Source organism: Aythya fuligula, chromosome Z (genome assembly GCF_009819795.1).
Source record: "Aythya fuligula isolate bAytFul2 chromosome Z, bAytFul2.pri, whole genome shotgun sequence".
Classification (NCBI taxonomy): domain Eukaryota; kingdom Metazoa; phylum Chordata; class Aves; order Anseriformes; family Anatidae; genus Aythya; species Aythya fuligula.
Window position 1 is genome coordinate 16,602,938 of NC_045593.1, and position 23,222 is coordinate 16,626,159.

A 23,222-nucleotide genomic window follows, 5' to 3' on the forward strand; every position below is an offset into this window, starting at 1 on the left:
TAAATGAGGAATCTTGCAAGGTTGAAACAGTCCCTTTCATGCCTTACTCCTACCTATTTTAAAGCAGTAGAATAGAGTACTGAGCATCTTCTGAACTTCAAGTGCTGATCTTGAACTGCAGAAATATTGTTAAGTAGTAATATTATTACTAAGTAGGAGCTTGTGATAGTCTCATTTGAAAATATCATCCAAATTTGCTATTCTTTTTTCATTTAAAACGTATCAAGCTTAATGAACTTTCACTGACTTAAGGAAAGCTCCAGAAAGGCTTCTCTACCTGCCTGAGAAGGGTGAATCTAGGATGAGGCTGAAGTTCTGAAAACTCAGTTTCACAACACAAATTACAAGCAGTGTTGGACCTGGCAATCTCCCAGCCCAAGGGCTTTATTCTCTTTCAGACTAAAATCAGTTAAAATAAAATTAATTACAATCATAATAATGAAGACTTTGGATGGTCTGAAAACTTCATTTGATGTTATCTATGCCTTCTATCAATACCAAAGTCCTTTGCTTCAAGACTAGCCATATATGCTTGGAGATCCAATCTTTGTGCTCTACTGTTATTTTTTTAAATATTGATACAATTCTCTGCATGGTATAAGAAAATGAATTCAAAGAAATATAGAAATATTAATAAAATTCAGAAATGCTGAATCCTCTTTTTTTTTTTTTTTTTTTTTTTATGCAGCTATACACTGTACCTAAAAATTAGCAAATTGTACAGTTTCATACAACTTTTTTTTTTCATGAGTTTTACCGGATAGTTTTACCAGATAAGAATACACAATTAGCATTGAAGATTTGCAGTTTCTAGCTCAGTTGCAATTATATGCATAAGGCAGATGACTGGATGAATGTAGCTCTTGGGGAAGCCGATCAGAGCCCAATGAAGCCAATGAACAGCAATTTGCTACTTTTGAAAGGCCTTGCTTATGGCATTTTCTTCAGTTTAAAGCTTGAGTGCATCACAGCCTTGATTACTAGAAAAGAATAGTTGCAGTACTGTCCACAGACAGTGGTTGTAAATTTGACTGATTTCTATTCAACTATTATATAAGGGGTTTTTTAGTAAATTCAGGTAGCGGATGGGACATTTCATCAAAAGAATTGTACTTATTAGTACTGATGCAATAGCTTTGGTCCAAAGTTTTCATAGCATTTTACAGGCATTAACAGATTAAGTCTCATGTTCTGAGATGGAAAAACAAAGGCAGAAGAGTAGCTTTACCCTCACTGCATATGGGAGAGGAGGATGGAGAGGACAAAGAGAAATTTATGTAACATGGCAATATTATTTAATAATGAGTCTCTTTGGTTTTAGCCAATAATCCCCTACCATAAGTGCTTGAATACATCTGCTGTTTGCAGTTGGTTTTCCTCCAGAGAAACTTATTAAATTACAGTAGAAAGAATTAAAGCCTGACTTCCATCTAACCTTGAGCAAGAGAAGTGCACTGCTCCCAGAGGAGTTCTGTCAATGTGCTGGAATGCCCTCACCTTTGCACAGCTCCTCCTTCCTTAAGGCTCACCCTTTGGGGAAAAAAACAGGCTAGTCCTGTCCATACATCTACCACCTAGGAAAAAGTGATGGGGAAGAGTCAGGACAAACAACTGAGTCTGCTGCTGGAAAAGGTTGAACCTATCTGTGCTGACCTGTATGCCAGACCAATCCACAAATATTTCAGATCATCAAAACTGCATCTATTCAATGCTTCCAACATGCCTCACAAGTAATACATCTTCCCCAGACTCTTTCTGTTCATAATGTTTAACCATAGCCTCTCAGTATCAAGCAACATTTTGTGTAGGCACTCCAACTGATACGTTTTGAATTAATATTGCCATTGATAAATCAATCACTAATTGCCAGACTCTGATTCTTTAAGTGTCAGCAAATTTCTGTAGCAGATCACTGGGGGAGAAGGGAAAAAAAAAAAAGTGTTCTCAAATTAGAAAGGACCACTTCACAGGCATGAGAAAAATTCTGAAAAAGATGGAGATCCAAGAATATTTCAGCTGCAAAATAATCTTGTATCTTATGTTGGAGGACTTGCACTAATTAAGAATTTTGTAGTGACAGAAATTTTAAGAGTGCCATTTAAAAACATGACATTTAGGATGCCTCTATATGAAGTAAAAGTTGAGAGGCTTAAATTGGGAGAAGCCTTCTGTAATTCTTGTCAAAGCATCTTCTTCTTTTTTTTTTTTTTATGCCTTAAAAATTCTTGAAAAAAGTACAGAAAACAGCAAATGCCTTATGGCTAACATGCCAATTAATATGCTAACTACTGATTTATGTCAGAATAATAAGAATTAATATTGCTCTTTAATATATTTTTAACGAATTAAATCTCTCAGCTATCTGTCTAATATTTAAATGTTTAAAGCTTCTGCTGATGAAGAAAAGTTCATTTCTATCTTCAAAGAAGGAGTAGGAGAAAAGATGACAGGGAAAATATTCCTTAGTAGTTATTGACACATCCCAGTCATGACTATTGGTTTGCGGCTTGTGACCAACCACCAAGTGAGTTGTGACCATTAGCTTTTTAGAGGTGAATACCTCTGAAAACAAAAATAAGACATGAGTATCAACATAGTGAACAGACACCAAGATTTCTGGTATTTGACAAATATACTAACAGTTCAGTTCTGATTTTCAGGTGAAAAAAGAAAAAATCTTTGTGCATATCATTGTACAAAGATACAGTACAAACTGACAATCAACTTCAAATAGCTGAACATGGTGTATCATTCTTGGAAAAGTTAATTGAAGAAGAGACTGGACACTATGTTAACAAAAAAATTAGGTGGTCTTCAAATTCCAAGGAAAAAAAAAATAGATGCATTTAGAAGAACTACAGAAAGGTGTGAAACGAGCAAATGGATTACCTATTCTGACTTCTTATTCTTACATCATAGGTAAAAACAAATATACCTTATATGCCTCTTACGTATCTATGCTAATGTATTAGATTTTAATACAAAAGTGAGTAATCAAATTAGAAGAAATAAATCAAGTTAAATTATTATTCACTTTTACAGCTATTTATGACTGATCTTCCTCAAATACAAAAGCAAGTATTGACAATGAAACAGTATTTTCAACCTTTCCTTCAAAATAAGTGGAAGTATGGTTCTAAAGATCAGTAGGTTGTTTTCTTGTGAAATGAATATCACCCTGCAGTAAATCATTGGCTTCAAAAGGCACTGTATCTCCTTAAGTGAGGTATGCTGTTGATATCTTCTCCTTTGACTTAGCAGATACAAACTACAGCAGAAACCAATAACTTCTCCCCAGGTATGGTAGCCACTAGATTAGAGAGTCCTTCCCACTTTTTTCCTCTGTCAAAGCATAACAACTATGAGAGGTGATAATGATGTTGAAAATATCCATGTCAGAAGTGCAATGCCAAGTAAATGTTAAGGTTCAAATCCTCTCCTCCAAATGACGGAAACTAGTCTGTACTTTCAACATCTGGGCTGATGGTTTTCATTCCTGAACTGACCAGTGAACAGAAGCATTCAAATACATGCTCTCATAAACAAGCTGAAAATGGTATTAGTCTCAGTTGGTATTTTGTAAAGTGAATTCATTGTATCAATTTTCTTATATCACTAAAAAACAATTTACTGAAAATAAAGTTCATACCTCACTTCACTTTAAGAAATGACAGAAGCCAGCTTAAGCCTTTCCCCATGCCTCCACATTACAATACCCTGTTTGCAGGGAAACACACCTTGCAAGTTCTGTGCTACTACATGGGTAGGAAAGTAAATGCTCAGCTAGGAAGTTCAATATCAAGTTTCACCATTTTCTCTCAAAACAAAATTTCACACTTCATACACTGAAGCACCTGTCCCTACCATGAAAAGCAGCTTGCACAGGCTTCTACTCCTCACACCAACCATATTCAGAATCCCCCATTTGTTTCATTATTCAGCTGGCATCCAGATCCCTCTGTTAGCCATTTGCCTTCCATAATATTTAAATGGATGCAACACAATGCTAACATTTCTTTAAGATTTCCCAATTTACATACTGAATGCTCCAATCCTATCATCCTTTTGACAGCACAGCTCTCTGCGTGTATCACCAAAACAAGCCAGCTCATTATGCTGCTAGACAGCACCAGCATCAATCAGATAGACCTGCTATTCACTTGTTTAAAACAAAAAGGAAAATCCAGAACAGAAAAGCAAACAAGGAAGAGAATATAGGATGTTCAAAGATGTTCTAGTTACTGGCCTAAGTAACCATGATATTACAGTTTTACCTCTGCTCCTCTTGTCTCCTTTTCATGCTATTTCACTCTCTAATGCTCCAGCAAGCTCCATACAGCCAGGCCTAAGGAAAACCTCTTGTAATGTAGTTGCAAGAAACTCAGCCAAGGGTAGAGGTTTGGAATACAAAGCAAGTTTCCGGGTATGCAAAATCCGTCTCTGAGATTTATGAACAGTGCAACCAAATATTATTGCTGAACAGCTTTTTTGCCATTTAATTCAATGTAAGGAAACAAAGAAGGCTCTTTTTCAATAAGATTGCTTTGGTTATTCTAAAAAAAAAAAATTAATATTAAAAAGCCATCCCCTTAAAGACCAACATTCTCCCTGTGTACACATTTATTAGGTATTTTTCAATCTGCAAAACAAGAGATAACCTGCAACATCAGGCACTTCATAAAAATTGCCTCAACATGAAATGCAACGAGAGCTTTTCTTCTTCTGATACACCTTTGCCAGCAGCAGTTCTGCTAGGCATATTGTTCCCACAGCTGTAATTAACAAATGGAGTTTTTCACAGGTATACACAGCACTGCAGTGGATGTTCAAGATCCATTTCTAAAAACTTAACCTTTACTAAATTTTTGTGTTGAAGTATGTCTGCTAATTATTTTCATTCAGTCATATGAAATTGTTATTCAACCACTGGAAGACATTTGTTAACACTACCTAGATTAGTAAAAGTTTCTATTCTATCTAGATTGAGACAGAACCATCGGAAGTAAAGTTGTTATACAAAATATGCTTATTGGATAAAGTTTTTTTTCTCTGCAGTTTCCCTTAGTTTTTTATTAAAATATGGCAATCACTTTCAGCTGCAGAGTAACATGTCATTTTCAGCCTGAAAAAAATAAAAGATTGATAGAAATATTAAGATCTGAAAAATTATTCAAACTTTACCATAGCCTTTGTTATAACCTTCACTTATAAATATTTATCAGAAAAAAAAAATATAAAAGATAAATTATTTAATAATCTACTTCTCCACCAGCAAGATTCATATTTGGTAGGGTGCTTTTTTTTCACAGTTGACTTTGAAGCCTCTTGGTGCAGAAGTTCTCCATCTTCAGCATTCAGGAGTCCAAACAAAGCACTCCACCATACCCCTCTGGGATTGCACAGCCCCCAGGCTAGTTCTGGAGATCAGGCATGCCACACAGGTTAGAGGTGACAAGGGAAAGTGTGCGCCTACAAGCAAAGCTGCCTGTAATAGTAGCCACTGATAAGCTGCTCTAAATAAGAAACTTTGGTCAGGGACCTGTGACCTGAAGGATAACCAACAGCAAAAGTAGCAAGGCAACTATTTACTACCTTGCAGATAGATGATCATTCCTTTGAGACACTGAAAAAAAAAAGAGCTTCCCTTTACCATGGTGAATAAAATGCCAGATGCCCATCTTTATCTTTCATCCATGTTCAAGCAAAATGAAGTTGTCTATGTACAATAAATAGGTTTCTGGCTTTCTGCAAATTAAAACCTTTTACTTTGAAGATCTCAGAATATGTTTGAGCTACAATCCAATATTCCCTCAGAAAGACAAAATTTAATTTAGTCAAATATTTGTGCTTACTTTTTGGAGCACAGTGAGTGATGAACTATTCAAAGAAGTTTAAGATAAAGAAGGGCAATAATTAGAAAAGACAAAGAGATGTTAATAATTCATTGGCAGAGAACAAAGAAATTTAGGGTGAAAATTTATTGGTAGAACTTCTCATCAGAATAAAAATACTGATGGAAAAATACCTCAGAAAAAATACTGATATGTAAACAGCACAATTAAAATATATAATCTGAATGGAGTGAAACAGGAAGCATATTCAAGTTATTCTGAATTCATAGAATGCATTGAACCCATGGTAGGCAATGTTTAAAAATCAATTTTGCCGTTTACAGCTCCTTATGACTAGAATTGTGAAAGGTATTCAGCTGTGGAGTCCAGATGCTTAAAGTATTTGGGTCCCCAGCTTCTTTTGACATCCAAAGATGGATAGGCTCCTAACCTCCATCACAGATCTTCATCTAGCATACTGTAGATTTGCACACACTGTTCAGAGCCCTGGGTAAAATTTACATTTTCAAGCCATTCCAGAAATGGAAAACTTTGTACCGGAAACATGAAACCAATTTCAATATCATATTCTGTTCACTCATTTTGCCAGTGAAAAACAGTATGTACATTCAATACTAAGATGAGATGCAATTCAGTGACTCTTAATGGAATTACTAGGTAAAAAAAAAAAAAATGGTAATAGGTAATAATCAGTACCCAGAGCAGCAACACCTGCTACCATTATCTGCAGTCTTCTGATACCTGCTTTTCAGGGTTGTAAAGTTGTCTCTCCTTCCAAGCCTGAACCTGTCATGTTGTGGGGAGCAAGCATGGGAGCGGAAGTTCACAGCAGCTCTTATTGAACTTCCACAAAAAAATAAACTTAGTTCATCCTGTGTAGAATGTGAAAGTTGGCTGCAATTTAGAAACAGAAACATCCCTGGTCACATCAAGCAATGTTAATATAGTCCTCAGAAATGAGTGGGGTGGTAGTGGAAATTACTGAGTGACACTGGCTTCAGATTGTACAGCACTGAAGAGTCTTGCAGATATCCATTTTAACAGGAATTACCTCTCACCAAACGAAAATTAGCCAGCATGCAAAAGACGGCAAAAGGCAGACTACAGGAAAATACACGCCTAGGAAACAAGAACAGCTTCAGTTTTCATCTTCAGTTTAAAAGAGAAGAAAGAAATTAAAACTCATAGCTTATATCCTTAAATAGCACACTAGAATGAAGAGTTTAATTCAGTTCAGCTGCCACTTATGCTGTATTTAGTTCATATCTAGCAAAGCACATGAAATAACAAAATTATTAGGGACTCCAATATTAAATATTTTGAAATTGTTTTTAGATTTTTTTTTCACCTGTTTCAGAGAGATCACCCATCAAAATAATCTAAAACTTCAATAAATACATGTAAAAACCCTACTCGAATTTAACACCCAGCAGTATATCATTGCACTTAATATTCTGCTCCAATTTCAATAAACATTCATAAGTTAATAAAAACATGCATTTCAGATATTTACTGACAGAATGTATGCAATTAAAAGTCAATTTTGATCATGTGGGCACCTAAATTAGGTTACTTATCTCTCACTTGTCCCACACACACAACGTCTACTGCTTAATAAGCCATTGGATTTCAGACATTTTCGATTTTGACCCTTTTAAAATGCTCTGTTAGATCGCCCGCCATCTGGCAGTGCTTACTCTTGATACCACACTCCCACTGCATTACAGAAGTGTGCTTCTCATAATTACATCTTTAATGTGATAGATATATGCAACACTAGAATTCCCAAGCTGGCAATGGATGGGCTGAAGGGACAATTTGGGCAATGCATCTTTTTACTAGGTCTACGTTAAAAGCACATTCAGTTGTGTCAGTTGCATTCTCAACAGAAAGCTATCATGGGAACTATGCTTTCAATTATTATTTTTTTCTTTTTTTTTTTTTTAAGTTCTTTGCTTACAAGACCCTGTGAAGAATGACAAGTTCAAAATGCCACGGAGAAGTTAGCCCAACAGCTCAGTATTTCCTAGCTAGAAGACTCAGTAAGAATGGGAACTATGTAGTAGGGATAAAAAATGTCAATAAAACCATCGGTGTGTCATTTCCATTTGTATAAAATGATTTGTTATATCTTAAAGAAGGGATGGAGTGGGAGGAACAGAATGAAGTTGTTGTCCTCAAAAACAAAAAACAAATAAATAAATAAAACAATATTACCCAGTTGATCTGTCACAGACAGATCACTATGTTCCTACGAACTGTCAGATGAGAACTATGAGAGGTCTATAAGCAGAATTTCACTACCTGAGAGATAAACCATAATAAGTTATTTAAATAAAAGACAGAAAACACAGGATGTATTTAGGAAGTCACCCATATAGCAGTTTCCAAAAAGACTGGACACACAGCTCTAAAAAACAAGACATCTCTGAAATATTCATAGAAGCATAGAATGGTTTGATTTTGAAGGGACCTTAAAGGTCATCTAATTCCAACCCTACCATAGGCAGGGACACCTCCCACTAGAACAGGTTGCTCAAAGCCCCATCCAGCCTGGACTTTCAGGAATGGGGCATTCACAATACTCTGGTAAGGTGAATAATGAGAAAGGTCCCAAATTAACAGCCGAAGATTGAAGGATATGCATGCTTTATTTTGTCACCAATGTTTTTATTCCAAATTTCTGTCTTACAGACTAATCCCTAGCTGGATCAAAAAATAAAAAAATAAAATCTCTGCTTTTCTACTGAGCTTCTCTGGCACTAAAGCAAAGGTGAACCAGACTGATAGATGAACTTGACTGTGTCATCTCCACTGAGAAATCAAATGAAAACAAGCACATACACAGCCATCCCAATGAACCAAGCCCAGGATGTATTTGGGGAACCCAGAAGCTTGCTAGTATGTGTTGTGAGGTAATAACAGTAATAGGTTTTACGGGGCAGTATTGCTTACTACTTGTTTCATAGTATTTTCTCTACCGCTCACATACCAGAAGTTCTCCTGGCATGAACAGATAAACAGAAGTCACACAAGAGTGACTGGTGGAAAACCTCTCAGCAGTCATGTGAAGCTTGATTGCAAGCTGGTCTTCCAGCTGGACACTGGTCTTCCATCCATACACGTACTCCATCTCTACAGTAGAACTGCATAGATCTTGATAGATCTTTAAGATACTGTATGTATCTTAAAAAGGTTCTGTAGTACCCATAGTTGTGACCTGGAGCAAGCTTAAATAATCACTTATCATTAGGATCCTATTATTTATTTAGGATCCTATTATTTATTACCCTAAATTCACTGCAATCTACAGATTTGCTTAAGGTTGAGGTCACTTCAGAACAACACAGTCTCTCACTGCTGTCATGGCATAGAGAAACAAAGGTCTGGGGAGTTATTGTAGGCTGCAACAGAACCAAACAAGAAAACATCAGTGCTTCAGTATTTCCTCTGCTGACAGGAGAAAAAAGTCTGGAAGCAACCAGAACATGGTACATACATAATTGGACGGTTTGATTCCTAAATGCATGAACACTGAAGTCAAGTTATTCTTCTATGGGGCTTTTCACATACTGAAGGTTTAAGATGAACATAAACTTCAGTGGATTTCAGACTAAGAACTGGATTAAAAAAATAATAACAAATAAAACAAAATGCAACCTAAATGATTTTTACATAGATTGGCTATTTTAAATTACATAAATTCAAAATAATAAAGAAATAATAGAGACACTTACTCCTGACAATACCAGACTGGACTATCATTTTCTATGTTTAACTAGCGTTAACTATTAGCATATAGCTACATGTGTTTTTTTCAGCAGAAAACAAAATATCATTATATGATTTTTTAATAAATTATTTTTGTAGAGACACAAAATGTATTAATGTCATCAACACACTAAATTCCAATAATGTAGCAAATTGTTAATTAATATGCTTTTTTAGATAAGACAACCATAAACAGCACATAAATTAATAAAATAAGAACCAAATTATATTCCTAACTATATGATGTAATTCAAATTGTAGGGATTTCACTGGCATAAGTAAGAACAGGTTTTAGGGGGAGTTCAGTTTTTTGGTTTTATTTTGTTTGTGGGGTTTTTTAAATATATAATGGCTACAGACTGCATTTCTTTTGTAATCAAATGAACATTTTCTAAACACATGTTTACTCTAGACTTGTTCCAGCTGCATTGCAAACCAAGGTAGTAAGATTATTTCAAAATATCATGCAGCTTGCCTGAATCTGACTATCATCAGATTAAAAGATATTAGCAGAGATTTTATGGAAGCTAAATGACAGTGTCCTTGAAGTAGTATTGACATTGCAGCTGATACAGTTTTTGGTCATTAACATACCTTACTACGTGTCTAGAACGAGTCCTCCAATAATTAGAGCTGAATACACTATGACTTTTAAAATTAAATCATGCCTCTGGGAAAGAATCAGGGAATAGACAGCTAAAGGACTTTCAAGCAATTAATAAGAACTGTACTGTCAGGTTAAAAATTAAACATTGCAAAGTAGGTTAAGAGTTTCTTCACTCAAAAATCACATGTTGACATAGAAGCTCTCAAGCATTCAGTTGAGTACACAGATGAGAATGGATATTGCTTATTTAAATCCAAATGAAAAAAAATTATCTAACTTATTCACTTCTCCCTAAGAATAGTATTTTGCCTTCTACTGTTTTCAAACCTAGCTGCTCAAAAAAAGCTAACAAAGTTTAATTAAACTCTGCAATGTCACTGCTCATAGGAAGATACCAAAGCACAGGTAGATATTCATACTTTTTACGTGACATCTTATCTCATAGATCCCTATTTCTGAGTACCCTAAAAAGCCTATCCCAAACTGAACAATCAGAAACTATGTCTCTGAAATTTTGACTTGATTATATAAGCATAAACAAACCTAAGCAACTTATCAATCAAGCATTATGCATTTTCACTCAGCTTTGTGATCATTATAAACCCTGAAACAAATCCTAGATCCAGACCTTTATTATGCCACATTTTTATACAGTTTTACAATTCACAGTTCCCTCCATATACTCAAGCCCGAGAAACAAAATAGCAAAACAAAAATAAAAAACAACAACAACAAAAAGATGTAAAAGAATTAGAGCATTGGTTATTGTCATGAGTTAACAAATAAAATAGCAGTAGGCATTGAAAACATTGTGGTCTTGCTCAATGGGAATAAAGAATAGGTACTTTTTTCCCCACAGGCCCAAGCATGATTCTGATCTTATGAGATCCAAATTTTTATTAAGATTATAATTCTACATGTAAGTACTTTTTTTCTCCCTGTATTCAGAACAACAAAAATATCAGAAAACATTTCTGTCAGGATGTTGAGCATCCCAGGTCAAAGGTTACAGACTTGCATAGAAGTCCCCCAAAACACCATCTTTTAGATTAATCACGGGAATTCTGTAATGTATTGGTTTGATTTGTAGTAGTTTTGATTGACCTTTGATTTGGGGTGCTGGTTTTCCACTGGGTTGATTTTTGGTTTCACACATATCTCAAAGTCAGTACATGTACCTTTACTTAGATTAAGACATTGAATGTTCTAAAACTAAGTATCCTGTACTTGTTTACTTCCTCATAAGCAATACTGATGATGAACTTCAAAACAACCCTAGTTAAATCAAAAGTATATCAGAAAATGGAGAAGTTATTTATTCAAGTTACAGTTACTGAGCTTTGTCTGCTGTAGACACTGCTTTGTACTCTTGTGTATGTAATGTTAAAATTTTGAAAGAAAATGCAATGAATGGACTGTTATTCCAGGACTAGAATGGACATAATAAAAATTGTGAAATGTTGGACATGGATGTGAGCTCAAATAATGCATTATAATTCCACATTATCTGGAGACAGGAGCATGAACTATCAATAAAACAAATTGCTTTCCTTGCACAAATAGAAGCATAATCTTCCCCACATCCCCTAGAGGCACAGAATGTGAGTGGCTGCAGCACCAACCTCAGGTGCATTCAGCAGGCTTTCTGTTGTGGTTCTTGAAGAAAATCACAAAGGACACTAGAAAACAAGACCCTCAGGAACCCAAAGGCACAACACACACTTCTATATATCTGTTTTCACTCATGCATGCTTATAAATGGTATAAAACCAAATGCCAGTAGCTAGCTTTAGTCACCTATTTCACAACAAATGAATCAGTGACAGGCAATGATGAGACATTATTCAATATTAAAAATAATAGCAACTGAAGATGAAAAAGAATCAAATTCATATCTGGCCCATATTCTACATCAAAGTATTTCCAAGAGAATAATTTGTTGCTTGTTTTTGGTCCCGCTTACTTGCCAACACCTACCTTGATGAGAGTTGCGCTTTACTTGGAGACCTATTGTGATGCTTAATATATAACTTACTGTTGGAACGTAATGTTTTCTGACATTATAAATGAATTATTTAGTTTATTGCTACAAAATTTTCATTCTATCCTTTGGGGCATTTACAAATGTAAAGTGCTAAAATGTTTGAATTTAGTAAATCAAACGCCATATACTGCTAATGATTGTTTCAATACTAAATGTTTATCTATGTTTAGTGATGTACAAAGAGCAAATATACATGTAATAGGAATAGCTTAATGGGAAGAAGTTTTTCTTTAATGTAAATATTAAAAATGTAATGCCATGATAGCATTTGAAAATGATATTTAAAAGACAGCCCCAGCTAAACTGTGCTTCTGTCATAAAAACAAATAGATTAAAAAAAAAAATGGTTTGTACAATAATGTATAAATATTCCATTAACAATATGCAAGTAACTCAAAGTGTCAATATCGTAACAAAGCCTTATCACTAATAAGTAACATTTAGAATCTGAAACTACAGGTATTTCCTACTGAAAAACTACCAGTGACATAATGTATCCTTTAAAACTGACACTAATTTGTAACTGATCTATTTAATATAAATCAACATGATTTATCTATTTGATTTTACATAAATATAACTATACAAATCACATATATGTATGATACTAAACATTGTCTTAATCACGTATTACTTCCCAACTCTACGGCTCTGTATAAACCTAAGTAGGTAACAGCTCACAAAAAGATAAAGCTCATTAGCTTCAACTGAGACATTACAGACATGTGACAAATGAGAGGGACAAAGTGCTTACCCTAAGCTTCTTAAAATATGTTATAGGTACAACACGTAGAGTGAAGACAAAGAAGAACAAGTATCAAATCAAAACAAACATAAACTTTAGAAATATGTACATGAGCTGCCCATAACACACAGAGTCCACCACATCAGGGTGACTGCTGGTATTCGAGGCAGGTCCAAAAGGTACATACAAGCTAAAAAGAAGACTGATGCACAAGGCAAATTCAAGTTCAAAATGGATAGAAGTATAATAATTAATAATAATAACAACAATAACAATAATAGCATGAGGCACATGACTATTATGACTTACACTTTGGCTTGTATTTAACTGAAAAAAGCTGCATGTGTGCATGACAACATGGATGGATCAAACTGTACAAAATAAGATAATTCTTTTTTAAGGGCAACATACAACAATTCTGGAAGTAACCAGATTTATACAAACATTGTGTCTTTCACTGTGACTAAAACACTTAAAAAACTTACATTGAATTTAGATACAAGGTACGATCAATAGAGATTTATATGATTTATAAGGGTTTATGTGATAAATGTCAGAGGTTTTTATAATTGTCAAATTTGTGTACAAAAACCTTTGATTGCTTTTGAAAAAAAAAAAAAAATGCATGTGTCATTCCAGTTTCAAATCTGGCATACTTGTATTATTCGCTATTTTTTGAAAATTTCTGTTGTAAGTTCTAGAATTAACTCTGCTTTTTCTTTTCCGTTATCATCAAAATAAGGCTTTGTGCTTCTTGTATAAAGGAGACCTTAGTTAGAGGGACTCTGCCAATACAAAATGGCAATAGATTATTATTGTTGCACAGGAGTTCATACTTTGTATTCATCTTACACAGGAAAAGGACTTTCACCACTGCATGCATTATACCTCCAGACCCACCACATCATCAGACAACTCTCTATCACAGTCTAACTTGACTTCAGCTTGAAGCCAATTAAAATTTCAGTTGCCACTTTCAGTCAAAGCCTGTTCTGAAACACCAAACTGAAAACTGTAACCATCAGAGCATGCAGACTACATTTACTCGCACACATTAGTCCCACTCAGTCTTTCTCATTAAAACATTCCTCTCCCTTGTGACTCTTGAGGTAGTAGCATCTCTGTTTTGTTTTCAGTTCACATACTAGAGATGCTCTAGCTGATGTAGTAATGAAAGGAAGATTTCCATGATAAGGGGAGTTTATTTGTGCACTCATTGACAGGGAGATGCCATAAGGCCAGACCCAACAGGCCAGGCACATGCATGCAAACCCCCTGAGAATTCATGAAACTCCTGATGTCCCTGAGTGATAGCCACCAAGCACTCATCTGAAAAAATGGCCACAGTACATCCATTTCCAATGATATCAGGAGCCTGTAAAATAGAGAAGCTGCCCAAATCTCATGTCTACAATAAATCTGCTGTGAAATGCATGAAACCACTATGGCAGCCCAAGAACCCTTTGCAGTTGCTGGGGTCTCCCCCTGGCTTTGTGCTACTTTTTTTCATGGCTGGCTCCGCAATGCCTTCCCGGGGTTGCTCTCACACACACAAGCAGGTACAGCTGAAGGCTCCTGGTATCTCAAAGCAAGCATGAAGGACTGCAATAAACACTACCACTGATGGTAGATTTTGTGACTCATGCAACTGAACAGAATTGCTGTCCAGGTTCAGAGAGGCAGCAATCACAGCTGGGAAGAGACAAACAGAGATCCTTGGGTGTGCATTAGGTGCTCAGTTTACGTAACAGCTTTAACATTAGACGTTAACCTCAGAAAACTGGGAAGAGACAACCAGGAACAAAACGGTCCCCTTGCGGAAATATTATGCAATATTTATGGTATTCAATTCTCCAAGAATGTATCTGTGTGATAAAGAGCAAATTCATCCCTGAAACGTAGGCAGGACAAAGAGCCATAAAAGTAGGCACCAAGCCCAGCAAGGATGAGAGTACATTCATACGGCCCTGAGTTTCTTCACAATTTGCACACTTCTGCACACACCAAAAAGGGTAACATGAGGGCACAGGGATACTGCCTGCTCCCCCTCCCTACACCATGCAGCCAAAGTGCTCAGTGTCAATAAACATGAAAAAATTTATAAATAGCAGAAGAGAATGAGGTCAGTAACTAACCAAATGCATCAAAATATTCCAGCAAAAGCATGCAAGCACTTGGAACTGGAAAAACAGAAATAGATGAGAATCCACAGAAGCCCATATCACAGTTTTCCCATCTCCTGTGTGGATAACCCATCATTCCCCTAAGTGTGCCTGTATTCAAAATTTACTGTAATGTCCATTTTCACATGTGCTACAAATATCCTAGTCATAGCTACATGTACAAGCTTACCCTAAGTGTTCCCATTTTGATACTGGGAAACATTTGTCTTTTTACCTTTTTGTTGTTATATTGATAGAAAATTTAGTTCTTTCCCTTGGTGCCATCCACATTAACACAGTGAAACTAGAATACCTCTGTCTCTTTGGAAGTTTTACAGCTTGTCTACCTACAAACACTACATTCTTACAAAATGCAAAAACATCAAAACAACTCCACCCTTATAGATGCCTTTACTCTGGAACAGAGACACTGTCAGGATGCACTGACTGGCACTGTCCTTATTCCTGCACAGGAAGATGAATTTACTACATAGTACAACATAGTAGCCCATGTCTATAAACACTGGCACCCAGAAAGAGTAGTACCTTTATACAGTTACAATTATTTCAGGAGAAATGGCACAAGCAGATCACTGTAATTTCTCACTGTAACTGTCCTACTGGATAAAGAACTGGGTTTGGATAAGCCCACATCATCTAAGTCTGGAAAAATGTTAAGAACTATGAACTTTATTTCAAGAATCAAACACTTTAATACTAATAAAATAAATACACAATAACTCCCCCAGAAAATATAGTTACTTTAAGAATATGGAGATTATAGGACTGAAAGGGTGCAGTGTTGCTTATTCCTACAAAAAAAAAAAAAAAAAAAAAAAAAAGAAAGCAAAACAAACATACACTATGATCTCTAAACCTTCCCAAAGGAAGAATCAGGACAGCATTAGAAGATATTTGTGTAAGGAAACACAATGAACATGCTTATCACCTATCTGATATATCACCTTCTAGAGCTGCATGTTACAAAATACGATTTGTAACCTTATCCTGCCCAGGACACTGTTGGACAGAGTACCTCGCTTGGACCCTGAGCTTACAACAAAACAAGTGACTTGACTCCCCGTAATAACCTCATTCATTTTAATGGCATCCTGACGTGAATCAAGTCACCCATGCACACTGGTGGGAAGGAAAGAGGCTACCAGAGCCACGGTGCCCTGCTGCTTGCCCTTCTGCTGGCAGCCAAGCAGCGTGAGGACCCGTGGCTGTCCCCATTGGTGCACCTGCTGGTGCAGCACAGTGGGCTGGAAAGGGGAAAGGTACTCCAGGAGCTGATGCTGCTCCTGGCCTCCAGAGAGCCAGCAATTTTAAGCCAGGATGAATTGCCGGCCCTACCCTGCTCTGGGACTTGACAGCATGTGGCAAGCACAGCTTGCTGCCCAGCACTTCATCCTGAACAGTCCCACAGAAACTCAGGTTTGCGAGTATTTCCTCGCGTTTCCTCATGGAGCATGTTCTATTCAGCCTATTTTTGTGTGAGATGCATGTGACTGCTGAAAGTGCTGGATTTCCCTTTTTTAAAAAAGGGTCTCCAGTGTGATTCATTTATTATGTATATGCTGAGCGGTCAATTCAAGCTCTTGATCAAATATGCTTAACAACACTGGTATTTCTTCAGCAAATACCAGAGAGCGGTAAATTTACAAAGGCACACAGGCAGCTGGTCTGCGTAGTAAAATGAAATAGTCCTTCATTTAAGACACAGTTTTAATACCTCTTCCCGGGAATTTATTTGCCCAGCTTTTCACAATATCAGTCCGATTTTGCACGTACCTAACCCACTGCCAAAGCTACCCAGCGCAGCATGTGCCGGGGCACCGCTGAGAGCCCCAGCCCGGTACGCAGCTCTAGCTTGGACAAAGTTATCTCCCTGCAGCTCCGCCAAAGCCGCCCCTCCGGCGGCCGTGGGTGTCAGCGACACGGCTCTGGGTGCTGCCGCCGCCCCCTGCCCGCACGGGCGGCCCGGGACGACCCCACCGCGGCCTCCCCGGTGCAGCACGCTGGAGAGCGCCGGGAGGGGAGGGGAGGGGAGGGAGGGAAGGGAAGGGAAGGGAAGGGAAGGGAAGGGAAGGGAAGGGAAGGGAAGGGAAGGGAAGGGAAGGGAAGGGAAGGGAAGGGAAGGGAAGGGAAGGGAAGGGAAGGGAAGGGAAGGGAAGGGAAGGGAAGGGAAGGGAAGGGAAGGGAAGGGAAGGGAAGGGAAGGGAAGGGAAGGGAAGGGAAGGGAAGGGAAGGGAAGGGAAGGGAAGGGAAGGGAAGGGAAGGGAAGGGAAGGGAAGGGAAGGGAAGGGAAGGGAAGGGGCAGCCCTGCAGCCCGTCGGGCCGGGCGCGGCGCAGCCCGGCGAAGTTTCTGCGGGTGTCGGTGCGGAGCCGTGCGGGGCGCCCCGGGCGCCTGCCGCCCCTGCGGGCGCGCCGCGCTCACCTGAAGTCGCTGTAGGGGTGGATGATCCAGAACCCCGCAGTTTTAACCCTTTCCTGCTCCTTCTCCACCGCCTTCTGGCTGCCGAACATGCGGAGGGAGAATTTGTTGACCCCCGGCTGCAGCATGGAGGTGAACTGCCGCTGCATGAAGCCGTACTGCCGCCGGGGACCCTCGGCATCCTCGAAGCCCACGGCGGGCTCCTCGCCCCCGCCGCCGCCGTCCACTTTGAAGCACACGGAGTTGCCATGCTCCTTCACGCCGCTGCCCCCGCCGCCGGGGCTGCTCTGGGCTTTCTCCGCCGGGGCCGCCGGCTTGGCCGGGAAGGCGTTGGCGCTGCCCTCGTCCCGGCTGCCGGGAGAGGAGCTGCGCTTCCCAGCCTCCATGCTGCGCGCCCCGGCCGCGGGAGATCGCGAGGGGTGCCTGGGTGCCGGTGCCGGTGCCCTTCAGCGGCTCGGTTCGGCTCGGCTGTGCACGGCTGGGCTCGGCTGGGCTCGGCTGGGCTCAGCTCCGCTCCGCCGCGCCGCCCGGCATGGCCAGCGCCGCCGACACTGAGCCGCGCTCCGGCGCAGGGCTGGCACCGCTTCCCCTCGCCCGCCCCCTGCCGGCGGCCGCTCCGCTCCGCGCCGCCCGCCTGACATTGAGCGCCCCGGAGTCCTTCAGGGGCTGGGGCGGCCGGGACGAGGGGACGGGGCGGGGCGCGGAGGGACGGGGCAGGCCCGGCCTCCCTCACCGACCGGCCTCCTCCGCCCCTCCCTCCCTCGCTCTAACACGGGCGAAGCGTGGGGTTCCCGTGGGGTGTGGGGGGGCTGCCCCGTGGGTTCGCGTGTAACGGGTGAGGGAAAGGTGAGAGGGACCCCGAGCGGGCAGTGGCGGCTGGAGGTGGGAGCTCGCCCCCTCCGCGCTGATTGCCCCCACGGGACGTGGGTTGAAGGGCTGGGGGCGGCCAGGTGAAGGTGTCCACGCGTGGTCTGGGATGGGTGCCTCTGGTACCCGGCCAGGCGTGAAGTGGCGGTGAGGCCGCGTGCAGGTGGGCGCTTTTCACGTGGGCCTGGAGGATGCTGACATGTTCCTGCATCACGGGGGATCCGGAGCTCAGCTCGCTCTGCTTCGGCAGTTGTAGCTGAGAGGCTGCCAGGAGGCAGCTGGCAGAGAAGAGGGTGATGGGTGGGAAGCAGGAGCTCCCACGTACCATAAGAGTAGGCTAAGAGGAAATACGACATGCATTGTTTGGGGTATCTGCACAAATTATCCTGGGGACTTTTGGCAGAGTGGTGGAAAGATCCTCCAAAACCTCAGGTATGCACTGACAATAGTGTGTAATATCTGGGGAGCTGTAGGGAGAGGTAACATGTGAAAGCACGTCAAGTACTTCCAAGCCTGTCAGTGGTACACAGTTGTTTACAAGCCATGAGTACCTTGGTCTCTGCTGTGAAAAGTGGCAGATATTTGATATTTACCCCTAAAGGGGATGAGTTTACCTGGGTTACACAACGATGGAGAATCGATACCTGCAGATGGTACTACAGGAGCTATAACATTATGCACATCTGCAAAACCATAGAGGCATGTATGAAGCACAGGTGGCTGAGAGCTGGGGGTCCACATCTGGTCCTTGACATAGGTTTGTTTTTCACACATTCTCAACACAATTTTCATTTTACATCTTAAGAATATGTGAATAAGGAATTAGTAACATCTCCCAAGCTTGGCTCTGTTATTTTCAACAGTATTTGTCACTGTTATGTTATCCAGTTCCTCCTTTAAAAATAAAATAAAAAAAAAGGTTAAAAAAAACTGGATATAGAAGTGCAAAAATACACAACACAATTTGCACGGTGCAGATCAGGCATGCTGGGAAGCTGTGTTTCAAAATGGATGTAAGAGCTTTTCTCAGCAGTTCTATCTCTAACGCTGTTCATGCACAGTGCACTGGAACATGTAAGGTTCACATGATGTTAACATGTTGTTAAATGTAGAAGGTGTTAACATTAATGTGGTGTTAGTGTGGAAGAGGATGGCAAACAGAGATGCACCAAGATGCATTGCTGAAGGCTGGGCAGTGACCAGGATGGGAAGGAATATGCTTACAGCTTGGTTGGTAGAGGACTAGCATATATAAGCCTTCCCCATCTGGAGTGATACTTCCCTGTATGATTTTATCCTAAAACAGTGAAGAGTGTGTGCACAGCTGCTGATGCCTCATGCACAGCTGCTGATAGACAAAACCCTCTTACTGGTTTATCCCCAGATAATGTCCGCCTCCTTCCCTCATCCAATGTCTGTCACCAAATTATAATTAAAAAGTAAGAAACTGTTATTGTTTTACAGCTTTGTGAGAGAATTAGCTCACATCATATCTGACAGGAACCACAAAGGCAAAGGATAAAAAGGCTAAGTCACACCCTGTTTTTCCACATACTCACATGGTTTACCACTTCAGTGTCAGTGGAACTGACAGTTTCCATACTTCAGTCATGTATACGTTGAAACCTTACTTTTCTTCTCTGAGAGAAAGTAATTTTCCTACTTCTTCTCTTATTATTTCAGCGGTCTTTTGCACACAGCCCTTGACCTGAATGGTCTCTTCCCAGCTACACAGCAGCTAGTCATGTACAGGAGAAAATAGGCTTGTAATGGAGTAAATCAGAACAGTGAAATGGAGACATTTGCAGCTGCAGTAAGCAGCTTCTGATGTACTTTCTTTAATTGGAAAAGTGGTGACATTGTATTAGTGGTGACAGTCCTTCATTTCTGGATTACGAAAGTTATACTCAATGAGAACATCCAATTTCCTATCTTATGAAATTGTGCTTTTACTTGTATTTAATGTTTCATTTTGTCAATGTTAACTTATCCTTACTTAGTATGGACTCCAGAGCTATCAGAGTGATTTCCCCTACCTAATTGCTCCCCATATAAGAACCTAGAAATACTCTTATTTCTTTTGGTGTATAATATAGATTAGAAAATGGTTTATTGTATTAAAACATCATACGATTTTAGAGAATTTGTAAAAGAGAGAAAAAAAAAAAAAGAAGAAAAAAAAAAAACACAATTATGTAACATTCTCTGCATGCTTTGGGAACACTCCATGTGTATAAATTCCACAGGCACAAGTCTATGTAAAACTGACATTTCATTATTTTGTGCTTTATGTGATGAAATCATAGATTTTTATCATTTTTATTCTATGTAGAAGAAATATATACTTATTTGTGCATGCTTGAGTACTGTTTGTCATGAGTATTTGCATGGTTTTAACAGCCTTAACTTGTGAGTGTTATGCATTTTATAATATAGTAATCCTGAAAACAGAAAGATAAGATGAAGGATTTTTCATAATCTGTATTTTTTTATGGAGGAGAATGGATTCTTCTTCATGTCAAAATAACTTACGTTGTTGTCAACCAGAAAATTGACCTCTCCTGAGGCCCAGGCTAACATGTTAGTTTAGATGAGAGAATTTTGGTTTCACAGACAGAAAGAGAAGTAATGGAGCATGGCATGTGTGAATAGTTCTGAAGAATGCACCAAGGCTACATATGGTAGAAAGGTCACGGACTTACTTTATCTAAAGGTATAGCTTGTTTTCTGTCAAGTTCAATTTTGATTTTGCAACTGTGCTGTGCAACACTGAAAAAATGAAATTGATAAACTATTTCCAATGAATTGCTCTTATCAGAAGAAGGAACCTTTTTTCTTTTGTATTTCTTTGCAATATCTTAGGTTACTGGATCACTTCTAAAAATTTAGTAGTCTCTTTTATTTTTGTGCATTGAATTATTTTGATTACCTACTGGACTCTATCAGACTATTATAACTTCATTAATTCCAGTGCTTTATACCACTATAAAACTGTAGTACTAATGTATACCTCAAAATGGATTTCCTTTTCTTCTGCCAAACACAGTAGGTTTTTATGTCTATAGTAAATACAGACCCTGTCTCCTATTTTTCTCCTGTTTTCTTATTTCAGGTTTACCCAAGCAGATCCAGAATATTTCAGCTCTAGAACTGAAGGAAAAAACAACAACAGAAAAAAAAAAAAAAAAAAAAAAAAAACAGCATCAGTAATGAAGCATACCTACTTTGTTTTGTGGAGAAACTGGGACACAGAGAAGTGACAGGACTTCTATGAGATGACACAGTAAGTTGTGCCTGACTGCAGAACAAAGCTCTTTTTTAGTTTTATTTTCATGCCCTATGGGATTTCTTAGGATTATTTCTCAACTGGAGATCACCATCAAGTCAAATACTAAAGCAGGATTAGTAAGGAAGAAAAATAATATTTACAGTTATGGGAGTAGCTGTGCAAGCTAAATTGAGGATAATCCAAATTCATAATCTATGTCATTTTCTGTGTCTGATCGCTTCAACTTCACAGTAAAATAATTTCGATTTTGTCCCACACTACTTAATTTCTTTGCCATGAATATTCAGACAGACATATTTATTAGCAACAAATGTTTGCCAATAAATCTTATATAAATATCACATGTGTTTATGAAGCAGAAATAATCTTACTTCTGCAATCATTAGTATCTCTTGAAGAAAACTACTAGAACGCAAGTGCACCTACTTAATGAAGTGTGAATGTTAGTTAGTGGCCAGCCATGTATTTATATGATTTTCAACCATCTGTGCTGGTTAAGTATCTGCAGTCAACACGGATGTAACTACGATCGTTGTAACTTTTGGTTGATTTTTGTAAAAATCAAGAGCAGATGTGCTGGACCTGTAGAAGTTTCAAATCCTAAATTTGCCTTACCAAGTAATTGACAGATAAATCTGCTGCAGAGTATGAAAGGCAGCTTATTTCCTGTAGCATGTTCCCAAACGCACTGTTCAGATGTTTTCTAGAAACATACTTTGTGGGAAAGACATCTCTCAGAGATTTGAAAGCAAGATTTAAAAGAAATTTCAAGGAGTGATGTATGTTCTGTGGAACAAAAAAATTTTAGTAAGGTATGAATCCACTAGTGTGAATGGGAAATAGCTCTGAGACATTACCTAAGTGCAGGACTTAGTGTGAACAAGTACAAACAAGTACATGTGAACAAAAGCCTAGAATTTCCACATGTAATCTACTGGATCATGTGAAACTCTGGTAACCACAAGAATATAATTACAGTGGGCTGGGATCTACTCAGCCACCTATTCAGCTATATTTACTCTACAGAAATATATGATTATTTACAAGATGCTACAGCAGTCTTTCAGTGTTCAGAGCTGGCCCAGTGCTGACTGTTGGAAGCTCTACAACAGTAGCTGAGTGTAGTGCTTCAAAGCAACAACTTATAAGGTGGGGCAGGTAAGCTTTATTGTTGCTCATGTCCTGTGGTGAAATTAAAGCACAGAAAATTCCTAATGCTTCTTACCAACTCTCCAGAGTACCTATTAGAAAGGTATAGTCACGTATAAATTTGGTAGAATGTTTGTGTGCTCTGAGTACTTACTGTTTTGAAGAACAATTTTTTAATGCTAATGGTTATTACATGTTTAATAACCTGCTATATCTTTATCCAACCTTTATAGACACAACATTACCACAAAAAAAGAGACTAAAAGGTGGAAAATAAATTCTAATTGGACCTTTTGTAC

The 23,222-nt window shown here is 38.9% G+C and overlaps 1 protein-coding gene across 1 annotated transcript in view; it reads right to left on the minus strand.

Annotated features, from left to right (window-relative positions):
* HCN1 (hyperpolarization activated cyclic nucleotide gated potassium channel 1) overlaps positions 1 to 18,131 on the minus strand; it is a 206,428-nt gene extending 188,297 nt beyond the window's left edge. Inside the window, exon 1 of the mRNA XM_032206396.1 lies at positions 17,622 to 18,131. Within this exon, the coding sequence (XP_032062287.1) occupies positions 17,622 to 18,004 (383 nt within the window). The 5' untranslated portion in view covers positions 18,005 to 18,131. The remainder of the gene's footprint in view (positions 1 to 17,621) is intronic.
* Between the last annotated feature and the right edge of the window lie 5,091 nt (positions 18,132 to 23,222).